The 24,415-nt window shown below is 44.6% G+C and overlaps 1 protein-coding gene across 9 annotated transcripts in view; it reads left to right on the top strand.

Annotated features, from left to right (window-relative positions):
- Window positions 1-24,415, top strand: part of ARID1B (AT-rich interaction domain 1B) — a 404,641-nt gene that overhangs the window by 364,413 nt on the left and 15,813 nt on the right. For 6 of the 9 annotated variants that reach the window (XM_053914215.1, XM_053914221.2, XM_053914217.1 and 3 more), the window contains 6 exons: window positions 2,323-2,468; window positions 8,954-9,063; window positions 9,785-9,943; window positions 15,642-15,851; window positions 18,693-18,897; window positions 24,038-24,176. In XM_053914215.1, the coding sequence (XP_053770190.1) occupies window positions 2,323-2,468; window positions 8,954-9,063; window positions 9,785-9,943; window positions 15,642-15,851; window positions 18,693-18,897; window positions 24,038-24,176 (969 nt within the window). The remainder of the gene's footprint in view (window positions 1-2,322; window positions 2,469-8,953; window positions 9,064-9,784; window positions 9,944-15,641; window positions 15,852-18,692; window positions 18,898-24,037; window positions 24,177-24,415) is intronic. The other 3 variants (XM_053914219.2, XM_053914223.2, XM_053914216.2) reach the window with 2 other exon arrangements.

A 24,415-nucleotide genomic window follows, 5' to 3' on the forward strand; every position in this document is an offset into this window, starting at 1 on the left:
CTGCTTAGTTACAGCAAGTGTGCAAAAGGAACTGCTAGCTTCATGTGCATGTTAGTTCCACTGAATGTGAAACTGAATTTGGTAGAAGCTTGAAAATAGGGCCATCTTTTGTTCTCTGTTTATTCACTTAAAATAATTTTTAGTAGCTGTGTCATGGGCTCAGTTGCCCCTCCTAGGAGACATACACACCTCGAAGAGCCAAGGCGTGCACGTAAATTGTTTGAATATGCAAAAGAAAGCACAGATTGCTGAAATAGGCACAGAGTCTGCAAAAGGTAGAGCCTCCCGGGGGCGCAGAAGGATGGATGGCATAGAAAAGGTGGCCCCGGTCTGGGTCTCGGAAGGATGGGTCCAGGTTGGCTGGGGTTGGGAGGCAATCACTGACTTGCACGTAGTCTCCAGAAAACAGCCTGCCAATAAGTTAGTGATGCTCACCCTGTGATTTATGTCAGCAAGTTGAGCAAACTGTCCCAACAGGTGCCACTTGTCCTCTTCTGAAACAGTTACATGAGTGCTAAACTTTCTTTTGTTGGAATGAAAACACGTCAGAGGAACCTAAGATACTTGAGTTAATGCCAGCTGTCTACATGCCGATTTGAAGACCCTAACCACACAGGAATGTGCTTATAGCTGCTGGGCAGTATCTTTATAGGGGTGGGCTGACGGAGAGGTGAATCAGAAGCCGGGGGCGACCTTGGGCCCATTCTTCATGAACTGCAGTGGGTGCCGTAACACTGATTCAGCAGAGAGGCATCATGCCACGTGGACCCTCAGGGAGCTGGGCGCCACGGCTCCTTCTCCCAGAGCTACACTCACACCATTAGTCTTTCAGCCTTCTAGAATGTTCTTTCCAGGCCATCTTCAAGTGTTAGTTTGTACAGAATTTCTCTGAATGGTTTCAATAATATTTAAAAGAAAAAAAAACTCAAACCTTTAATACTTTGAATTTGCAAAGGGACCGTGTTTGAACTTTTTCTACAAGCCAGAAAGTTGAATGCGCTGCAGATAGCTACACACTAAAAAACTAGCATATTGTTTTTTATTAATGACTTATGTTAATCTCTTAAAGAACCTTTAAAAATTTTTTACAACTATACAGTAAGAGCCAACAAATGACAATTTAATGGAGGTAGAGGGGATGATAAATCATAATTAATTTGGAACAGACAGGCAAAGTGGATTTTTATCGTCCCTGTTAGCTTTACTACTAAAAGTAAATATTAGTGGCCAAATCTTTGAAAAGTTTTTTGAAGGTACTATATAAAGAAAAGCTTGACTCCAGTTTGGCATCTTTTAAAGATTTTGCCACATTGCTACCAACTTTCTTTGCTGTAAATTTCCTGGGAGAATTAAGCCACCTTGCTGTTAAAACCCACCCCTCCCCCCCGCCAATTACCTGCAGGTAGAGAAATGACCCCGCATGACACTTACCTCCTTCAGATCCAAGAACACCTTTCGCCACTTTGCAGTAGTGAAGAAGTTTGTCTCAAAAGGCATACAACTGTAATTGAATAACAATAAAAAAAAAAAAGAATCCTTAAAAAAAAAAAAAAAAAAAAGAGTGTAGACACAAAACTAACCAAACTAAGTCACCAAAAAGATAAGTTCATGAGTCTGCATGGCAGTGGAGGACGGCTGGGCCTGTTAGGACCGGGGCCAGTTAGGGACACTTGCAGCCAATGTAACTTCCTTCCTTCTTGTCCCAGGAAACCCTACAAAAAAGAAATGGAAGTCTGATGTTCACTGTGTAATTCTAATATAGGGAAATTGGTGTGTGTTTTTAATAGCACCTAATTTTAGAATGTTAAATAGTAGGGCTGAAGGGAGTTTTGGAAATGGTTTCTCCCCTATTCATTATATTAGAAAACTTAGGTCAAAGAATTTATTTTAAATAACATACCCACATTGCTTATTTGTTTTTCATCTCTTGACTTCCGTTTATTGATGCGAGGATACTAAGTGATGTTAATAAAGAGATCTTTTTAAATGTTAGAAATTAATTTTGCTTGCTTTTGTAATTCCTGTTCTTATTTCAAGTACCCCCTTTTTTGCTTATAGTTCTCTATATAAATCTTGACAAGCTTGAAAATGTGGAATTTATTTGTGGAATTTATATTATTTAGAATTTTTACATAGTGTATTAAATAATTACTTGGCAAAAGAGTTCAGCCTCTCTCTCCAGGAAATAGATTACTTCAAGCAGACATGAAAAATAATAGCCCCACCCCGTGCACAAACGCATTATGAGAAATGGCTGCCAAGGCAGACCACTGCCAGCGTGCACGGTCAGTATACAGACACATGTGCTTTCTCTTCACACAGGCAAGGCAGCTTTCCAGGCATGAATCCGAGCGGACTCGTGGCTTCCAGCTCTCCCTACAGCCAGCCCATGAACAACAGCTCTGGGCTGATGAACACCCAGGCGCCGCCCTACAGCATGACGCCCAACATGGTGAACAGCTCCACAGGTAACCCTGGTGGCCCCAGGCTCCTGCGGCTGCCCGCCCCAGCCCTCCACCCTTGGCCTGCACTGTACCTCTGACTGTACAGAACCCTCTCCAGCCTTGGATCGTTGGTGTAAAGGGGAAAATGCTACTACTCTGCTTCTTGGAAATTTGTTCAGTCTATTTAACTGTTTTAAGACTTTAGGATTGCATTTTATATAAATTACTTTTATTCATTCTGTGTATAATATGTGGGCATATTTCAAATGTCATTGGAGATGACTTGCTAAATATATACACTCAGTTCTTTCGGGGGTCATTATGGGCCTGCTTGGTGACCCATGACAAAATCTGCATTCTCCATTTGGTAGTGCTGGGGATACATTTTCAAATCCTATTTTCAGAGGCAGTGATTAAAGGCCAAAATGGGGACAGAGGTTGAAGTATTTTTTTCATTTAGGGAAACTCACCTTTAAATGTCTACATGAAAATGTGCTTTTTGTCGATTGTCTCTGTTGAGAAATTATATATTTCTTTAATGAGCTGTTTTAAATTTTTCATTATGTTTAAATTTTTCAGCCCACTTGGTGATCTCAGTTGCTTTCTTACCAAATCCCATCTGATCAGTGCAGTAGGAGAATTCTGTTTGTGGAATTAAGAATGTCCAAAATCGTGCAAATATATCCATGTTTTCAGACTCCTTAGACCCCGAACCACCTCTTCGAACCCCCCCCCCCAGGGGCCATGAGTACTGCTCTGTGGCTGAAAGAACGCTGCACGCCTCCGTCTGTGACCTGCGGGAGTGAGAGATGCCGTTTGGGGGAGGGTCGTTCCTTCAGTCAGTCCAGAGCTGGAGCAGCCCCTTGGGTGTCCCGTGATGCTTTCCAAAGTGTGAGGAGAATGAGGAGGTAGAGGCCTGGCCTCCCCTTGTTACGTCTTCTCATTTCCTCAGCCTCTTGCTGCCTTCCTGACCTCTCCCTTTCCACCCAAAGCTATTGTTTCTTGGTCAGGCTGAACAGACAGCGGGTAGCTGGGCTTGCTTCCTGACTAAGCCTCCAAGTCCTTAGTGTCTAGGGTCTAATTTAGTAGTGCCTGTCCCTGATTACTTCCCATGAAAAGTTTGTGGAAGAGGAAACAATAGAAAGTACTAGTGAAAGTGAAAGTTTTTAAATAAACAAATGGCCCTTCCTGATGTGAGACAGGCAGTCCTTCCTCCCAGTGAGGTGGCCGTTTTACATTTGCAGTGAGAGTGCAAAGCTCTGCTGAACAGTCGATGAGCTATCAGTGTCCCCACTGTCCCAGGTACTAGGGACTTTGGGTTATGGCATTGTGGGTTCTGTCTGGCTTGCTGAAGTAAAATTACTTCAGAGCGCTGAAACTACACAATAACTTCTTACCTACTATTAGCAGTACTCATTTTTCCCTCTTTCCTTTGGACTCCAGAGCCGCAAAACTAACCAACAACAAACAGATGGCACCGTGCCCTGCCTAAGAAGATTTATGTATTCCTAAGGAATAACCAATTTAATGGAGATTCACAGAGAGGGTTTTTTTTTTCTATTTTTCAGATAATTCAGTTATTCGTTATTTCATACGAGGTAATCTGTTCCATGAAAGGCCATTTATCCTCACAGGCTTTTGTACAGGCTAGTAGTATATATATTTTTTAATGCATTGTGCATTTTGAAATATTGAATTTTTAATAATTTAAACATTTATCAATTTTTTTCCTACACATTCATGTGATTTCATTTCAGCTTTATTAAGTCAAGGGCTACCTGATAGGAAGTAATCATCCAGCACGGCCGAGGAATATTGACAATGCAGGGTTTACTGTCCCCGATGAATGGGTGCGTGCATGTCTGCTAGAACTGGGGGGCAGACTCTGGGGAAAGGGGAATGGCCAGGCCCACACTATGCGGTGAGCGCCTGCGGAGAATTTAGGTCTGAAGGCACACACCCAGCTTTTCTAGAGATGGGGCAGAAACGGCTGGGGTCGCCGTCCCGTCAGTCTAGGAGGTTTGCGCCCTTGAACATAACTCCCCAGTGATAACCGCAGAGCATCGTCTTCATCGAAGACACTTTTGGAGACCGTGGAGAGAGTGCAGATACTGGCCGGGGTGGTGGCAGGATTCTCTGAAGCTCACTGAGCAGCCGAGCCCGCCGGCGTTCCGCACCCTCTTTGCCGAGTTCAGACACGTGCTGTAGAGTGAGCAGGGCCACTACACGAAAGCCCTTCTGTGCGGTGACAAACTGTCCCGGGCTTCGGTGACCAAGTAATTATTTAAATGCAGTCAGTGTGCGTAGAACGTGACAACTATTTCTTCACTGAAAATGCTGGGGAGGTGGGACGGTGAGCAGTGGGGACTTTTTCTCTAAAGGAGCTGTTTTTTAAAAAGTATTTGAATTAAAAGATTAGAATTATGGATTACTGTGGGCAAAATTATAAGTGACATAAAACCTTACTTAATACACCCTTACATAATACCGGTGTTGTTAGTCGCATGGCTTATTTGTGTTCCGTTTTATAGTAGTCTTCAGCCATGCAACAGTCATTAAGCCATCACCCTAAAGAAGACAACTAAGTTCCCGGAAATAGGCCCGGCGTGTGGGGGTGTGCGTGCCCTGCGTGTGTTGGCACTTCCGGCGGCAGAGCCTGCAGACCGGAAGTGAGCCACTGCGCGTGCTTCCGAGCCTTGTCACATCCCGGGAGTGGATCTTCCAGCTCTCCCGGAAGGGTGCTCCCAGGGCAGGGTGGACTAGCTCCAGCAGCCCTGCCAAAGGGGAAAGGCAGTCTCGCTCCCACGGCCTCCACGGTTCCTTCAGCCTTCTCAGAAATCGAGAATGGCCTTGCAGAGTCCCCTGAAGGGCTCCTTAAAACTACGCATTCCTGGGCCCCCTCAGAATTTCGGGGCGGGGGGCGAGGGTGGGAATCCGTGTTGCTGGCAGACTCCAGCCTCTCTCTGGAGATTGCAGGTCCCTTCCCAAGGGAGTTTCGGGTCTCGAGCACCTTGCTAGCAGTTCTCTAGGTAGTTTATAGCTCTTGGGGGTTTTGTTCACTGGCTTTAAGTTAATGATTTAGGTGAATTGGTGCCCCCCTCCCCAGAAACACAAAAGGTTTGACAGGTTGTGAAAGCCGTGTATCTTCTTCAGCTGGCGAAAACCAACGCTGAGTTGCGCCGAGCACGTGGCTGGGGCTGCTCGCAGGAGGAAGGGCGGCTTCCCGGAAGCCGGGAAGCAGGAGGCACGCTGGTTTTGCCCCGGGCATGTTTCCGGCCGGGCTGGGGGCGACGGGATGGGGTCCTGCGCCGCACTTGCACACCTCGTGGAGGGGCGTCAGCCTAGGGAAGTTTCGGGGCGTTCTTTCAAGGCTTTGCTGGTCTCGGTGGAGAGATGTTTCTCCTGCGCTCTTCGCAGACACAGTGTGTTAGCTGTTCTTTATATATTTGCCACATATAAAAATAGTCGCAAATATCTACAGATGCGTACACATAGATAGGCCCTTTTGTGTTTTCAGAAACAAGGAGTAAAGTATTTTGCAAAATGTGGCATATCATTTATCATGAAAAGAAGAGAACTCTGTGTGCGTTTCTGGTCCTATTTCACCGTCTTCTGGGAATGGTTTGCAGCCTTGCAAGGAGACTGGGAAAGGAAGTTGAGAGGATAGGAATGAATGTTTAAGTTCACTTTTACTCGCACCATATGTTCTTTATGTTGTTTTTGAATATATTAAATCCAGGGTGAAATAGCTGCCTTAGGACCTTGACCCACACTTACTTTAAGAAATCATTCTGGCTCTTAAATTTCGACAGTAAAGCCAGAGGCGAGTGCTGGCACCGAGTTTACAGCACTTCGCCGCAGTCCACACACACAGGTCCCTTACTGCCCCTTTTATGTCTGAGCTTTACCTGCCGGACTCGGTGCCTTGATTTAACACATCCTTGTAATAGTGGCGGCCTTTCTTTTCTGGGAAAGGGGAAGAAAATAGTGCCCCTGGAGTACCATTGCCCTGGGAGGCATGTGGCTCTTTGCATGATTCACTGAGAATTCTACTAAGAAGTCAGAAATAAGCATTTCAACAGAAGAATAATAAAAGCCACAGTCAGGAAAGACCTTATGGTCCCTTTAGTAGGATAAAATTTACATTGCAAGGCAGGAGTACTAAATAACACTATTTCTCTACTTCCTATCCTTATTTATCTCTCACAATAATAGAGCAATGCTATTTTGACAGTTTTCACATTTGCATAACACAAATGCCCATTTTAAAATACGTAACATTTTATATATTTTAAGTGAAGAAGCTTGGAGAATTTTAAATCAATATATGTGCCTCTATTTGTCTAAGTCTCACTTTTAAATCAGTGTAAATTATCATCATTATCATAATACATATTGACCTACCTCCTTTTGCTTCAAAATTGCTTTTGTGTACATGAACACATTTAATGCATGAAGAAAGGTACTACTACTTTTTATTGTTTTAATACTTAGGCATAATATATTATAAATACCAACAAAACTATTTGTTACAACCTTTAGAGAAGGACTTAACAGAAGCCACGTTTCCACAACTTTCCCGCTTTCTCTGGAATTGTGTGGCTGTCCTTCCTTTGAACCCACTCTGTGAATAACTAGCAAGGACATGTGGTCTTTCATAAATAAGACTTTTTTCATGCTCATCCTGCTTCCCCCCACCCTTATATTCTTATAAAAAGGGTCTTTCTTAATGTACAGATTTACCAAATCATATCTTGCTAGACCCCAGAGATAAAACCGCCCAAAAGCAACAAGGCAGGCTTCTTCATGTAATATCTCTCAGCTGCTTTTTTGAGGTTTCACACATTCACAAAAATAACAGCATTTTTAGCTGATCCCAATAGATTTTTCTCTGCAGCTGCATCACTTGAAAAAGCTTTTTGTTCCAGTTCTTAAAGTCTAAGTATTGAAAGTAATTTGGAAAAAAAAGAAAAACATCCCAATTATGATTTGTGTGTGTGGTGATGACTTCAAGGGCTGACTGGGCTGCAAATGGGCTTTGAAAAACAAGCCACTGGGAAACAGGCATTTCAGAGCGCACCATTGAGCGTGCCCATGTAAACTCCTGGGCACATGGCAGGGCAGGCTTTTTTGGCAGGACCTCTGGTCTCAACCTGCAGAGATGCTAACGATATTAGCAAATTAGCACCACGGAGCTTGCCAGCTAATTCGCCAGAGCCCTGCTCACTCTCTCTCTGCTGTAATTAAAACTAATTATTTTCTAAAACATAGTAATACACGAATATGTGCGGTAATCGTTTTGTAGTGGGCAATCTGTGGAGCCTTTTTCTAAAGCCTCCTTTCTCTTTGTTGTTGGCATGTCGCGCTCCACGTGCACCGCCTTGCTGAAACCAGCACTCTGGTTTGCAGGGTGTAAACCGGGTCCCATCCATAAAACCTCAGGTTTATCTCATCTTGAAAGAGATTGTTCTCTGGTGTCCGCTCACTTCTGGGGCTCACGGTTCTCTCCGTCTCCCTCTCCCACCTCCACCTCTCCTCACACATCTGTCTGGCGTCACGCTCACAGCCCGGTGCTGTGCAGATCGCTGTCACAGTGGGGTTCTGCAGGAACTCAGCTGTCATTCCCTGGATATCCGCACGCACTCCCCACTGTCGCCTTGCTCTTCCTTCAAAAAGAAATCCAAACCTATATTTTTCACCTGAAAATGTCTATTCTTATTTGTAATAAGTGTGTATAAATCACTTGTTCTTTGGTGCCCCTTTCATTCTAACGTGTAGATGAGGTTGATTGAATTTCTGAGCCTCAAGATACAAAATGAGTTTTGCCTGGGATTGTTGGGTTGACCCTTGAGCTGGTGTGGGTGTCCAACTGGGGCATTTGAGCTCTGCTGCAGACTGAACAAATGTATGCAGTGTACCAGGCTGGAAGGAAACCAGCCTCATTGCAAAAATAATTAGAAATTCTTTCCTTCACAACTTACTTTTGATCATTGTCTTTGAAGTTCTGTGTTGCAATTATCTTCCATTATTATAGACTAGGCCACATGTAGCAGATTAAGATTTCCAAATGAAACAATGTAAAGTGTCAGATGATTTTGCGAACTATAGATTATGTGAATTTAGGAAATTAAGAAAGCACTAAATGCTCTAGTCACCAGGCAAAAAATATATACAGCCAACATTTGTTTTCAACACCTGATGAACAATTCAGAGATTGGGCTTATGGCCGCTCGTCACCTACTGTATTAAACAGTATTGCTGTAAGTTGACTTTCAGTGGTTTGGGTCTTGAGTAAATGATTACTTTTCTTTTTTTAAGACAAAGGATTGCCAGAATGTCATGCTATCTAGATTTCAGAAATCAGTATGCTCTGAGTTACAATTTCTTCCTTTTCTTCCTTCAAGGGAAATTCAGGTACCCTGTGCATCACTCCAGAACTTGTGTTAGTGGGAGCTCAGCCTGACGAATCACATGTATAATCCTAAACTCTTTCTCCTGTTTTCGATTAGCATCTATGGGTCTTGCAGATATGATGTCTCCTGGTGAATCCAAACTGCCCCTGCCTCTCAAAACAGACGGTAAAGAAGAAGGCACTCCACAGCCTGAGAGCAAGGCGAAGGTATTTCCTTTCTCCTCTGCACGCGGTGTGGGGGCTGCCTTGCTACAGCTGCCGTGCTCTTGAGTCACTGGTGTTGGCCGACACCTTGCTTTCCGTTTGGTTTCTTCTCTCTGCATGCCTTCGTTGTCTGCAACACCTTCGTAGTCTTTCTTTCCCCACCCCCTCATGGTGTGGATCTGAAAGTTACTAGTTCTTACGGCATTAACTCATGGTCGTGGGAGAGGGGTGGAGGGACAAGACCCACCTAAGAGAGATGCTATGGGGGTGGGGAGAAGTAAGGAATCTTGCCTGGTTTTGATTCTTGCAGCCATTTTCTCTGCCTTCAGTTTATAGCTTCCTGTTTTGGCCGCCTCAGCAACAACAACATACTTAATATTTTGCTTTCCTGCCTTATTTGATAAATAAGGTGAACAGCTTTTTGTTTTTTTTTCTTTCTTTCATAATGGGTAACCCATGCTTAGCATTCCATGTAAGCTTGAAGTAAGCATGGTGGCTTAGTGGCCTTATCCAGCATCCAGCAAACTTACCAAATTGTACTAATTAAGAATGCTGTTTTAATACCTTTATATGTGTGTGTTTTTGTGTGTGTTGTTTGTACATGTTTTATATATATCTATTATATATATATATAAAAGTTAGTCTGTTAAACTGGATGTACTTTTTGTTATTTAAATAAAGTTTGCCCTACCTTTGTCATTTTTTTTTTATTCCTCTACCACAGGATAGCTACAGCTCTCAGGGTATTTCTCAGCCCCCAACCCCCGGCAACCTGCCAGTCCCTTCCCCAATGTCCCCCAGCTCTGCTAGCATCTCCTCCTTTCATGGAGATGAAAGTGATAGCATTAGCAGCCCAGGCTGGCCAAAGACTCCATCAAGCCCTGTAAGTGGCTCTGGTTTTTTGTGTTTTTCTTCTTTTTTTTTTTTCGGGGTTTTTTGATAATTAACTAATTCTACTTTAATGCTTGCTTATTTATTTGTTTTGTAAGACTTTTTCTTCAATAATTTATCGATGAAAGGGATTCTTTATAATTATATCAGTAACAAAATGAGTAAAGTTGCTTTCTGTTCATGAAACCGCTACTGTGAGGAAGCACCTGTGTACCGGGCATGCGACTGTGTTACTGGGTCCAAACTCCCTCACACGGTGACTTTGTTGAAATGTCTAATCCGTTGTGCACCTAAGAAACTTAAGAAATTTAAAACGAGGTACTTTACCATTTACGTGGGAATAAGCAGCTATGGAGTAAAAGACAAGTTTGGCATTTGACCCAAATCTTTCGTGGGCCGTGGTATCTGAAACATCTTATTTCAAAACTGCTACCTAAAAATATAAACGTTATACTCTGGGCACGATTCAGCATAATACCAGCCCTGCTTGTTTCAACCCACTTATCAGAAAGTAACAGAACAGTTGTGGAAATGTTAGTGCATGTGTCTATTTGGAATGTTACTTTTAGGTCAATATGTGTGCCTACATTAGAATCAGCTGAGGTGAAAAATTATACCCTGCGTGGGACTGCTAATAATCTTGAAATTGTGTGGTTTCCAAGTGACTTACATTAAAAAAATGATAATGTGTATAGAAGGGAATTTTTAAGCCTTTATATTCTTCTGCCCATAGAGTCTTTGTTTTCCTACTAAAAAAATTAATTCTGTGCCATCAAAAAAAAAAAAGAAAGAAAGAATGGCACTGTAGTGCCCTTTATTTTATATTCATGTAGAGAATCAAAAGATCTTTTTAAAAAAATCTTAATGTTCTATTACTTGCCAAGAAAGCTTAATTAACACGCTAATTTTCGTGAGCCAATTGGAGAGCGCAGCTCGGGAAGAGCAAGTTGGAGAAGACTCTAACTGCAGAATTCAGCAGCCTAGTCAAAGCCCAAAAGGAGGCTGCCGTCAACTATCCATTGGATGGTTTGAGCCAATTGAGCTGAAGGTTTAAAGAATTGGTGGTTCCAGCAAATATTTGTAAAATTCATATGGAACTCTATAGTCTAACCAGTATTTTCCTTTTCAGAGGAAGAAATAGTAGATATTCGCTGTTACCTTCTCTCTAGACATGTTTTATTTTTGCAACAACTGAGATAAAGTGGATAATGCTTCTAGGATGGGTTAAGCAGAACTAATGGGGAGGGAGAATGCAGCTCCTTATTTTGAAGCCTTTGTGTTACCTGCTTTGAATCTCAGAAGGCATCCAAAATTGTGGGGGTTTCCCCATAATCTTCTCTGGTTTGTGTTGTCTTAATCTTAAGAAAACCATTTTTGAATCAGTAACACTCTCAAGTTAACAGGTAGAACTCAAATTGTAACTTTCCAAAAAGATTTGTATGTCAACTCAGAGGGAAAAATTTTAGGGGTTGAAAATCCTTAAAACCTTAAGATAATAATAAAGACCAAATTTATTAAAAACAAAGATTACTAGTAGACTATATGTTGAAAATTCTACCTTGCTGATTTCTGAATTATAAAGAATGATAGAGGTATTTATTGTATTTTAACTTACTAGTTGCATACACCCCACTTTCTATTTAAATATAAGAAAAAAAGCAAGTTGAACTTTATTTTCTGATTATAATACAATTGTACTTAAAATTGCATATGACTTTTCTTTTTTCTGAATATTTTTACATATATTACCTCTTACTGTACCCTAACTATTTTAAGAATTTTTTAAAAGATTTTATCTATTTACTTTTAGAGGGAAAAGGAGGGAGAAAAAGAGGGAGAGAAACATCAATGTGCGAGAGATACACTGACCGGTTGACTCTAGCGTGCCCCTAACTGGGGACCTGGCCTGCACCCCAGGCATGTGCCCTGACTGGGAATCACACCAGCAACCTTTCAGTTCACAGGCCGTCACTCAGTCCACTGAGCAGTACCAGCCAGGGCTGTTTTAAGAATTTATAAGCCAGCTTCTGGCTCCTATGGTAGATAAGGACACGAGAAGCTGCAGTTGGGTGGTGGGAGATGTTAAGTGATTGCTCTAGATGAGAAAACAGCCATTCTCTTGAATGAGATGCTAACTCCAGAAAGGACCAAAGGATATTGTAATGAATGACCTCATTTTATCTTTGCTATCAAATCACTGCAGATACGTCCATTTGGGAATATTGACCCGCTCTGTCTGTGACTGACTTCATTTTGTTCTGAGAGTTGCTCTTGCCAGTGCCCCTAATAAAGCTCGTCTAATAGGAGGCGTGGACTAAATAGTAAAGACCTTCTGTGCTTCGACAGTGCGCTACAGCCCAGCACTGTGTTGTTACAAAACATTCTGAAATGAAAGTAAACATTCGCACATACACATATTACCAGGCATATGGTAAAGACTGCTAAAATGTAAATCTGCCTAAAAGACTTGAGGAAAGATGTACTTATAGGCTTAATTAAATTGTATGCAAGGAAAACATTTGTGGCACTATAATATGTCTTGCTGTGATTTTTCAGCGATCCCCATTCATTTTTCTTGCCTCCACGGCAGTTTCATGCAGTAGGATACACTTTTTACAACACGGAAACAGTATGAGTTGGTCCTAGTGACCTGGAAAAGTTAACCCATCTTTCTGCAGAGCTAGTTAGTTTACCCACTGTCTGTGGGTAGACTGTGTAATGATGTTTATCCAAAAGTCACAGCGTAGCTAATGTCTGAGCAGAAAGGTCTGTGTTGAGCCTGGTCAACGATAAAGTATGTACTCTTTGATTTCCCGAGGCTTTTGTTTCTCCTTGTTCTTTTTCTCTCCCCAGACACCGAGACACAAACTTTGGTCCTCAGCTGGGAGGCAGACCTTGAGGCCCAGAGTGCAGAGGTTAAGCACAGCTTCAGTCTGACCAGAAAGAGTCCACGTTCATTTAGCACCATGCTCACAGAAACCCTTTTAGTATGACGTTTTAATCAGCTGTTAATTCTTACTCGGATGGTGCCAGGCTTTCCAGACCTTTTTGTCCATGTGATATTCACTTATAGAACAAAGACCTGCCGAGCACCTTCAGTGTGCAGTCACTGTTGGTGATTCCAAGTCCACAGGAACTTAAAGCCTAGTCAGGAGGGTGGAGGGCAGACAGATAATCCCTTCCAAAACGTGGACTTTTCTACACTGTGTGACCCCGGGCCGCCATGGGCCCGTGAGCCCACAGTGTAACCGAGGTGAGGGAGCAGGCATCACGGAGCGCATCCCAGGAACCTGAGGCAGGAACAGAGCCCGACTGTCCTCCTTTCATTCAGATGCGTTTCCTGCACCGTGGCGCCATGAAAATGCTTTTGTGAAGCACTAAAAACTATGAAAAATAAAACGATTCTGTTGAGAACTAAAATCTTCATTAAGCGTTTCTAATTTTAAGGGAACAAATTGAGATATGCAGGCATTGAACTTGAGTTCAATTAACAAAAAAAAAGGTAGGAAAAACTAAAATATCTATAGTCAAGCTGAGTGAGTCCTGTTTCGGGTTAGGAGAACCCAGTCCTTTCCAAAGTCGGAACGAGCCCTCTCAGAGCCCCACCACTTGGTGCTGAGCTACCTCTCCCAGAGCCCTTCCCAGTTTGGCTTTAGAGAGGACTGGGTCAGAAATGGCAGCTGGATCTGACTTTCAGGGTGTTGGGAGAGTAACTTTACACCGAAATGATTGCTTTTATTTCTCTGAAATTTCAGATCGCTGAGATCGAATCTGAAACTTTTTAGTTTTTCACAAATGAAACACAAGAGGGAGGTCGGGCTTTTTAATTGATTTTAGGGGAGAATGGTTTTTTCTTCATACCATTACTTCAAGTTTTCGTTTATTTTAAAACATTGGATCCATTTTCTTTTTAGAGTACCTCCAAAAAGGAAAAGATTCAATACTAGGATTAGAAACCTCCTGATGATAACTACCCCATTAATGCTGACAAAGCTCCTGAAACGTTCTCAGTGTAAGACTGTGGTACAAAATGTTGGAACAGCTTTTTGCTTCGCTGTAAGAATAGGAAAATAAATTTGTAAAAGTTACAGTTGTCTATATGGTGTACTCCATATTCTGGAACGTACAAGAGCATGTCAACAGAATAGGAATGTGCGCCTATATTTGTAAGCTCTTATCTAAAGTAATTTTGAAATGACTGACATGCAGTTTAGCTTCAGCATCCATGTGAATGCTAAAAGATCACACTACTTTTCATCCTACCACTCCACGTTTTTCTTATTTACATCAATTGTATCACCCATTTCTATATATTTGATGTAAAGATTTTATGCCTTAATACTTCTAAAGCTGAAGGCTTAAAATTTCAATGAACATCACTTGGGAGAATTACACATTGATCGGAGGGAAAGCTGCCAGTCAGCAGCTTTGTGGGTTTATTCTCAGGCTCCTTGCTCAGGCCCTGTTTTTATTGGGGATCATCTTGCTAAGTAAGGTAGAATCAAACCTCAATGGCAGTCAGGTTATTTAACCCCCAAAATTTCAGCAATATGTTTAATATTATTTTAAGCTAAATGTAATGCAGAAGAGTTAGGAAAAACTCCATCTAAATAATGGCTATGTGTTGCAAATGATAATCTAGTAAATAAACATGACTGAACAAAGTAAATTCCAAGGAAATCTTTTTAGGGAGTTTATAAGTGATTTTGTACAATAACCCCAGAGTTACAAATTATTACATGTACACAGACATTGTTACAAATATAGAGACGTAAAAGGAAAGGAAACTATGCAGTTGGGCTGTTTAAGACTAAAAGTGTTCCCTTCCCACATCATGTAATTCAGATAGTGGGCTTCAGGTGTGCAGAAATAGTGAGTTTTGACATTGCGGTGTCAAGTACAGTTGGAAGAATAATAGACCAAGAATTAGAGCATCAGCACGTGGACATGTAAACACGTGTGTAAGAGTATTTATAGATATGCTGGGAGTATGAAATAGCATGTGTTCATGATTAAAACATGGTTACGTAAGAAAGCTATTAAAACAAGTATGTGCTAGGCCTTTGCCATGGCGGAGAAGTTGAGGGCATCTTAAGTAGGGAGAGCGGGCCGTCCCGACCCAGTGCCGTGCGCTCACAAAGCTCTCGGGTGAGCACAGCCTTGCGCCACTGGGCCCTGAGGTTTGTGACCCGCCTCTTATTTTCAGCAGGTTCCATGTGTCTGCCCTTCCTCCATGTGATTGAGTTTTAATGGAGACACACATTCGCTATTCCTAGTTTGACAAGGAAAAGGGGAGTCTGTATAGTTGTGGGGGCTTCTAGTATTACACGCGAAATGTTAGGCGCACTGTGATCGTTCTGTGAGCTAACCCTCTTACCGTTAAAAATGACCTGAGGCGTCATTGGAACCTTGCCTTCTGGGATTCAACGCTTATATCAATAAAGTAAAAGAGGTTTAAGTATGTAAAAGGGGGAGTTTGGGCCTTTGTTTAAAGTCAAAGTAAACTCTTAATTAAGAAATGTATAGTTCGTGCCTGAACTAGTAGCCTTCATTCCTAATTGTTGTGTGATAGTAGTAGTTTTTGAAATTTTTTCTCTTTCTGTATTTGGTAGCTCATTGCTTCTTTCTCACCTTCTTCCCTTTCCCTCTGCCCACCATGCCCCCTCTCCAAATGCTCCTCTGGGCTCCAGAAGTCCAGCTCCTCCTCTACCACTGGGGAAAAGATCACAAAGGTGTATGAGTTGGGGAATGAGCCTGAGAGAAAGCTGTGGGTCGACCGCTACCTTACCTTTATGGAGGAGAGAGGCTCCCCTGTCTCCAGCCTGCCTGCCGTGGGCAAGAAGCCCTTGGACCTGTTCCGACTCTACGTCTGTGTCAAAGAGATTGGAGGTTTGGCCCAGGTAAGAATGAATGAATGAATGAATGGGCGAATAAGGGGACATTCTAGGTAAGCTTTTACAGCAACTTTCTTTGAATATATAGGCTCAGGTCGTTTTCTCACAAAGATGAAGCTAAGCCTGTGAAAAAGCCACCTTCGTGGGGACCCTGGCTTTGCAACTGACTTGCAGTGTGACATCAGCAGGTCATTTATATGGGCCTCAGTCCTCATCTGTACAGTGACACACTGGGCTACGTTTCTCTTTAGGGTCCCTGACAGCTATAGTTTTCTGTGGGATCTGCTGGGTTTCATAGTAAATACTCTAGAAATGTTTTGCAAATGACCAAATTAATTGTCTGGATCAGCTATAAATAAGATTCCCTGGTTCCCTCTGTCCAGGGCAATAATCAAGAAAACCAGTCATACTTGTAAAGCCAGGTCCCTGACACCTGGGCCACAGGGGGTCACCTCTGTCCTTATTCACAGGGCTGGGTCAAGGGTGGGCAAGGTGGGGAATATCAGGAGGCACTTATGTTCAGGGTGGTACAGGTGCCTGCCCTGGGCTGGCCTGACTCTCAGGGCACATCCCCCTTAAATGTCGCACCCTCAAGGCCACACTATCCTTACTGAGTCCTAGCCCTCCCTCAGCATAAAGTCTGGTTGGCGTGTGAGATCCCTGCAGGGAGGACAGGAAGGGCACTAACCCTCGGGTACTCCCTGCCTGTTGGGCGAGCGCCTTTGTCTTTCTAAGTCCCTATAAAATGCAGGAGTCATCAGCCCCAAAGGAGACAGAGGAAACTAACACAATGAAGTACAGTAGCAGTGTGGCCCAGGGACTCTTAGGGTGCGGGGGGGAGGGGGGAGGGGCAGGCCTGAATCCAAAATGCCTGTCCCCCACCCCCATCAGCAGTGGTTCACAGACCCAGCCAGGCATTTGAGTCACCTGGGGAGCTTTTCAAACCTGTCAATACCTGGACTCCCACCCAGGTCAGTGAAGGGAGCCGCTGTGGGCACTCGGTTGCCTGGTGCACAGCGAGGCACACTGCAGTCCACCCGGGTGGTATAGGTCACGAGCTATCCAAGGGCGAGTCGTCTAATTCACGAGTCTCACCTGATCTCAGTCTCAGTGCTGCGCAACTCGGGGCTTGCAGGAGAGGCCTTTGTTCTCTCTGAGGTGCCCCATCCCACCCACTGGGGACCTGAGACCTGCAACTAAAACACGTAGAGCTTGATTCAAGGCTCTGCGTGATCAGATGGTAAGTCACACGGTGCACACCAAGTGTGAGTGGCGGTCAGCTAGGGGAGAATCGAGAGGCACATGTCTCCTCTGCACTTAGACCCCCGACCTCTCCTCTCTCCACCGAGACCCCTGACCTCTCCCTTCCACACCTGGATCCCTGACTCTCCCTTCTGTACCCAAACCCCTTGTCCTTCCCCCTGTGCACCTAGACCCTTCAGGTGGATTTTTTAGAACCCCCAGGATACTGAACAGTTGGGGGCTACCATCACAGAAGTGTAGTTTGTCTGGACACCTTGCTCCAACTCTCAGCTGTGTACATGACTATGGTGGGTCTGCCAAAGAGCCTCCACTAGCTTAGCTAGTAAGGGTGGACAGAGTGCCTGCGATTCAGTGGTGAGCACTTGGCCTTGGCCGCTCACACCCCATCTCAATCTTCATCTGGTGACCATCGGATGTGCTTGGAGTAGCTGCTGCAGCCACACAGAGCTCAGCTCAGCGACTCGCATGTCTGGGTGTCCCAGGCAGCTCTCCGCTTAATTTCTGCAGCATTGCACAGGCCTGCTTGTTGCCGGCTAGCAGTAATGCCAAGAGCGGTATTAGGCACTTCCGTGAGCATTGGGCGGTTTATCATGCACCATTTAGTACTAAGTAAATGGATATAAAGAGCTTTGTGAGAAAGTTGGAATCCAAAAACTTAACATTTCATTAGAAACCACTTGTGCCCTTAACCCTCCCCCACGCTGTTGAACACGGGACGCATGTGGAGGCAGAATAATCCCCGAGTATTTGCAGATATTCATGTTTCATCCATGTGTTGAACCTTCCATAATGCTGTTCCCCAGTGGGAACCAAAAGGGTGAAATAATGCCTAAAATCCTTACGTAACGTGCAGGATTTTTTTTTTTCTTCTCTGATTTTGCCACTGTATTACTCTGAGGGTAAGTGGGGGCCCTGACAGTCCCTCATGTTCCTGCCCCTTCACGAGCCCCAGGTGACTGCCCTGGAGGCCAGCTTGTGGATCGAGAGCCCAGCCAGGTACGATGGCTTGTGCCAGGCCTGTAAGTTGGGGTCCCTTGGTCAGGGGCCTTGTGCCCTTTGCCCCCTCTTGTGAGAGGGTGGGCGTGGCTGGGTTAACAGGCTCCTATCCCTGTGAGCATGTGGCTGTTGGAAGGAAACACTGGTTTTCATATCAAGGCTGAAACACTCGACTTGCCAAATAGTTCTGTTACTGGTTTTAAAAGTAGTTATTAGATGCCCTTTTTAAAAAAATTAGAAGTGGGATGGGGCCGAGTGGGAGCAACAGCGTGCGTGTGCTGAGAGACGCGTTGCGGCTCGAGCGGCAGCGGTGGGAGAGTGCGAGGCATTAGAAGATGCACCGGGCAGAAGAACCTCGGCGAGCGGTGCTTTTTATGTCGCTATCAGCAGGTTCCTTAATGGCTTTATAACTGTAAATGCTGCCTTTGCACTACTGAGTGGGAGTAATGAGCATTCGTTAAAAGTGGCAAATGAAAAAAAAAAAACGTAAACCAAGACATTAAGTGCCTTTTTTGTCTCCTGGCTTTAAACAAGCTACGTTGCTGCAAACCAATGACCCTGCCTTTTTTTTTTTTTTTTTTTTGCTAGGTTAATAAAAACAAGAAGTGGCGTGAGCTGGCAACCAACCTGAATGTTGGCACGTCGAGCAGCGCAGCAAGCTCCCTGAAAAAGCAGTATATCCAGTACCTGTTTGCCTTTGAGTGCAAGACCGAGCGTGGGGAGGAGCCACCGCCCGAAGTCTTCAGCACTGGGGAGACCAAGAAGCAGCCCAAGCTGCAGCCGCCATCTCCTGGTAAGCAGCAGCACTGCAGCCTCTGCCTGGTGACTGGGACCGGGACCGGGACCGGGACCGGGACCAGGACCAGGACCCACCGGTGCTCCCCACTCCCATCCGCAAGAGCCCCTGAGGCCTCTTCACGGTGGTCACGCTGCAGAGGAAGGGGCCTTTGTTTTGTCTGTGTACTCGCGCCCCCATGGGCGGAATCCAGGGGAAGAGACACTGAAGTTGGGCGTAGTGTCCTTTCTGGTTACACTTCGAAGGCACCACTCTTTAGGTTCACCTTATTTAGTCAAAGTAGACTTCGGAATGCAGAGCTGAATACCGTTACTCATCGTCCAGGTATTTTGAAGTAGTCCACCTAACTCCGTCCAAAGCACTAGCCCAGGAAGCTGCTGGCAGGTGTGACCTCGGGAAGTCCCACCCTGCAGTTGGACAGGTGCCTCGTACCTGCTCGGCTTCCATCGGGAACACTCAGACCTGCGCGTTAGTGTAGTGGCATCTGGACTCTGTTGTCATGTCCCTGCCCTGTAAGTTGTCCCCTTTAGGGAGTTCAACAGACTGTCCTGGTGAAGACAGGGCAGTCCAGTCAGCTTGGACCGAGAGGTCAGGCGTGTTCGGGATGATGGCGGGTCACCTAAACTCATACACAAACCCAGGTTGTTACCTGCCTGTCTCCTGTCTCTCCACACAATTGCCGACGACCCTGCATTCTTTCAGCCCTCCTGCCAGTGCTCATTCTGCCTGTTATGCCAGTGTTCAAAATTTGCAATTACTACATTACGTTTTGATAAATACAATGTCAGAGATGGGAGGGAATTTGCATCATCCCTGTTCTGGGTGGTGACTTCTCCCAAGTTCAGCTTGACTTGTGCTTGTCTGACTCTGCCGCTTCCAAGCCCTGGGATGGTCCTTACCCGTCTGTCCTGCACGGGAGGTGGGGCTGATCGTACCTGCCGCTTCCTGCCACACAGGCTTGCTCTGGGGCGACGTCACAGAGCCCATTGCCAGTACTTCCTGAGCACTGACAGGGTGCCCTGGCATTTCTCTCCCTGTCAGACGTAGCATCCAGACACTGGTTCAAAATACATGAGAAAACCAAGGCACGTAAATCTGAGTGACTGACCCAAAGTCACAGCAGTAGTGAGTGGAAAAGTGGAGCGTGGCTCCCGGTCGGCCCGTGCTGCCCCAGCTCACTCACCTGCCTGTGTTTGAAGTACCTTTGTAATGCGCAACATGTTAGCAGTTAGAAGGTAGTATCTGTGAGCCGAAGAGAGCAGTTGTTTCTTGGTCGATTCAGCTGCCTTCTGGACGGCAGTGCTAACCCCTAAGGTGGCTAATCGAGGGGCCTCACATAAATACTCGTAGTGAATATGCCTAGATCCAGGTCTGTTACTTGTAAGTACAGGTACAAACCCTCTCTAACCCTACCCTCGAAGATCCGAAGCCTTTGCCAGTTACAGCGTACCTGAAAAACTGAAATCCAATTTGAGAAATTTCACATTGTATTCACAGAGTAAAACAAGCTGCTTGTGAACAGCTCTGAAACTACTTTTCCAAAATAAAAACCCAGTGGGGTGTGGGGACCAAAGTGGTGAGTCTGCAAAGATCTGAAAGTGCATTGCATTCGCCGGAAAAGAGCTTGTATCGCTGACTGGTGGGCGCTTGCGTCCGAAGAATGGTCCTCGCAGGCCGCGCCAGCGTCCGCACGGCTGTCCTGCTGAGGCACAGACCCTCAGAAAGTGGAGGCCTGTTCTGAGAGTCGGCTCTGCCTGCTCCCTCTTTTTAAGCTGCCGTTTTGTGGCAGCATTATCGTTTTAACTGCACAAAAGAGCTTGGATTGCAGGTGTACTTCTGATAATCCCTTCTTCTCAGGGTCCAAATGGAGCTAAGTCCTGTGAAGAAGGCAGCAGTGGAGGGAAGCGGCCCAAGCCTCCATTCCGTCCGTGCAGGGCCCGGGAGGCAGGCACCGCGTGTGCCGGGCTCATCTGCTCCTATTAGGTGTCCTGTGCACGGCTTCTGTCACACTGCTCGGCAAGATGGACAGACACAGAGGCAGGTTATTGAGGGAATGACTCACGTCGTTCCACAGCCAAAAGCCAGGCGCTGCCCCAGCACCCGTGGGTCAGTGCCCTCCCTGATTCTGGGCTGTCATCAAGGAACTCGTCTCTGAAACATATTCTTATGTTAAAGAAGGAAAAAAAACTATTTTCAACAATTTGCCACATCAGAATCTCACATATACTACATTTTTAAAACCTAATCTTCGGCCAAAATGTGTGTTCATTGAAGTCCGTTTTTCCCACGGGCTCATAATTGTAGCTTATCCTTCACCAGCACATCCAGGCAAACTAAACTAAGATTCTTAAGAAACATTCTAGGTTATTTTTTCAAATGGTCCCTGAACCAACTTAAATTCTAGATCATTTGGTGGTATTCCAAGAGCGTTCTAAGCCCTCTGTCTGAGTCCGGTTTTGATGTGGTATGATGTGGCTGATGTGAATCTGAAACTCAGTGCCGTCAGCCCCGGGGGGTGTAACCCTCAGCCCTTTGGGGCCCTCGGGACCTTTACTGTGGATTGGCCCTGCCGTTCCCCATGGAGATCAGGGTCCTCCAGTCTTCCAGCAACTGCAGCAAGTCAGCTGAGGAAGGCCCCCGAATGAGACCTGGGCAAGGCTGGGCTGCAGGTGCATCTTTAAGGTGCCAGCAGGGATGTCATTATAATAAAACTATAAAAGTTTGTGGACTTCGAATGAACAGCTGCAGGAGTTTCTGACCCAGCTGGCCTTGGCAGCCTGTAAACTAAACCAATGGGGCGGGGGGTGGGGGGGGTGGCAGTGGCAGAGGTACAGTGGCAGAGTCCTGCCTGGGAGGAGCACGGGAGGGCGGGACAAGGAAGCTCCATATTCAGTTAGTGAGTTTGTAACCCAAAACCCATCCGTCTTTGCAGGCAGGTGGCTGACTGCGTTTCTATTATTAGCTGACAGGTGATGTCACAAAACCTGTCATGGATCCAACTAGGGAATCCTCAGTGGAGGATAAATGAGAAAGGGGCTCAGGTTATAAACAAAGGTGCCCTCTGGGCGACCTCTAGTCACTGCAGACCTGGGACAGATCAGCTCTTCTTCCTTCTCCCCACCCTACTTCCTGCAGCCCCAGCCACAAGTAGGGCACCAGGTTCGTGCTGTGTAAATTATCTTCCCAGCCAGGAGTCTGGCTGTACAGTCTGAAGTGTGTGAATGTACTTAACCTTCAGTAACCTTTCCATTGTTTACTTTCGAGTATACATTTGTAGCTTCTGGCAAAAGGTAGGGACATCCTAGACTATGTGCCAGCCTCTGCTATTAATGGAGCTTCAAAAGGTTGCATTCATTTTTTTTTTTCCCCTGAAAGGGAAGGAAGAAACTGGCAAGAGGGAAGAATTTTTCCTTTTTTTTTTTTTTATGAGCTGTAAATGTGAATACTTGTAAATAAGGTTCATTCTGAAATCCCGGCCTTGTGAACCATATTTCCAAGGAAGCATTGCAGGCTGCTGTGCAGGCTGCTCCTGGGTGTGAGATGCTAGTTATTTCTCCTGCCAGCTCTGGGCCAATCACATCTGTAGGATTAAACTTGTGTATTTATAAAAGATTCTACTTTTTTCTTCTATTTGATTTTTAAATATGCATCGCTAGGGTTTCACCAAAATTTGGTTTATAAACTAGTCCTGGGCACCCAGGGGAAGGACACACAGCCTGTTGGTCACTCCTCAGTATGATCCCTGACCAGGCTGGCCCTGGGCAGACCTGACCTCGCTGGACCTGAGCGGTCTGAGTAGAAGGCATGGCCTGGTGCCGTCACCGACTCCTTTCCACGCACTCTGTAATCTCCAGTGGTCAGTTTAACTCAGCTTCCTCTGCAGGAAAGCGGGCATGGTGGTCACTGCCGTGAGATTGGGGACTGCACCGCAGAGGGACTGTAGATGATACCGTATGTAGTGTCGTCGTTGACAACCAACCAGGAATCCTTACGTTCTTGTCAGCTTGGTACACTGCTGAAATCCAGGCATACAAAGAGCCTACAGTGTAGGAAGCCCGTTACTCATTCAGTAAGCAGTTAATAAGTAAAACCAGTGCCTATTGGAACACCTACCCTCCTAAGGACTCTGTGCTCAAAGATAAAGCAGGAGCCCTGAAAATACTGTTTTTCCTGTAAGGTGAGGTTAATTTTTCAAGAATCCCACTTGAATTTTGGAAAAATTGCTCAGTTCTGAGCTCTATTATTATAACTTAATTATAATTAAAGCCAACACTCAAACTCGGATAATGACTTTAAAGAACTCCAAACCTGTGCCGTGTTGTACCAACAAGTCTGGTTTCCCAGCTCCAGAATCACTGCTGAGGGACAGAGCAGGCACCTAGGCGCCGGGGAAGTGCTGAGATAGGAGATAAGGCCCATTACTATTTCGCGTCATTGTTTTTCAACTTAAAGTTTTCATTGCCTAAGACCAGAACTAACTTTTCTCATTTTTTTTCTAAAACGTCACAGTAGTCCATCAGATTGATGTACCGAAATTTTCATCCCATTTTTCTTATTCTTGGACTTATAAATTATCTGCATTATAAACAACACTAAAATAAACATTTTTCTGTCTTAAACCTTCTTTATACTAGATTATTTTCTTGGGATAAATACCCAGGAAAGTCATTACCCAGTCAAAAGGAATAACTGTGTTTTAAGGCTCACAAGTAAAGTATATTTCCAAATAGTTTACTAGAACAACTTTTCCTGATTTTCACTACAATCTAAGAGTAGTTCTCATCATAAGAAAAAGAAATTGTAGCTACATATGGTGAAGGATGTTAACTAGATTTACTATGGTGATCATTTTTCAATAGATAACAAATATCAAATTATTATATTGTACACCTAAAACTATTATAATGTTATATGTCCATTATACCTCTGTGAAAAATGGAAGAACAGCTAATTTTATTACATCATTACCAGCAATGGATATTGTTACTATTTCTAATAAGATAGTATTTCGTTGTTCTCCTCCTTATTTGTGTTTTTGGGTTTTGTTTGCTTTGTTTTTTTAATACTAGCAAGGATGACCTTACTTCGATAACCTTGTTTTCTTCCCCCATTTTCTCTTGGTACTTACTACTGTCAGCTAACTCAGGATCCTTGCAAGGTCCACAGACCCCCCAGTCAACCGGCAGTAATTCGATGGCCGAGGTTCCAGGTGACCTGAAGCCACCTACGCCCGCCTCCACCCCTCATGGACAGATGACCCCGATGCAAGGTGGAAGGTATAGTAAAAGATCTGTGGGAGCCACACAAAATCGGGCTGGTCTATCGTAATTTTCTGGAGCAAACCTTATAGAGAAAAGAAATAGTTTTCTCTAGTGAGTTTTTAAATGTTGAATCCTGCTAGTTTTATTCACGTCACTTATTTTGGGTAATTTTTACATTTGCAGATTTTAAGATGAGCTTATTTTCTGAAAAGTGTTTGGAGGCAACAGCTCTCACCATGTCATTAAACCTTCCT

The sequence above is a fragment of the Desmodus rotundus genome, chromosome 11, assembly GCF_022682495.2.
Source record: "Desmodus rotundus isolate HL8 chromosome 11, HLdesRot8A.1, whole genome shotgun sequence".
Lineage (NCBI taxonomy): Eukaryota > Metazoa > Chordata > Mammalia > Chiroptera > Phyllostomidae > Desmodus > Desmodus rotundus.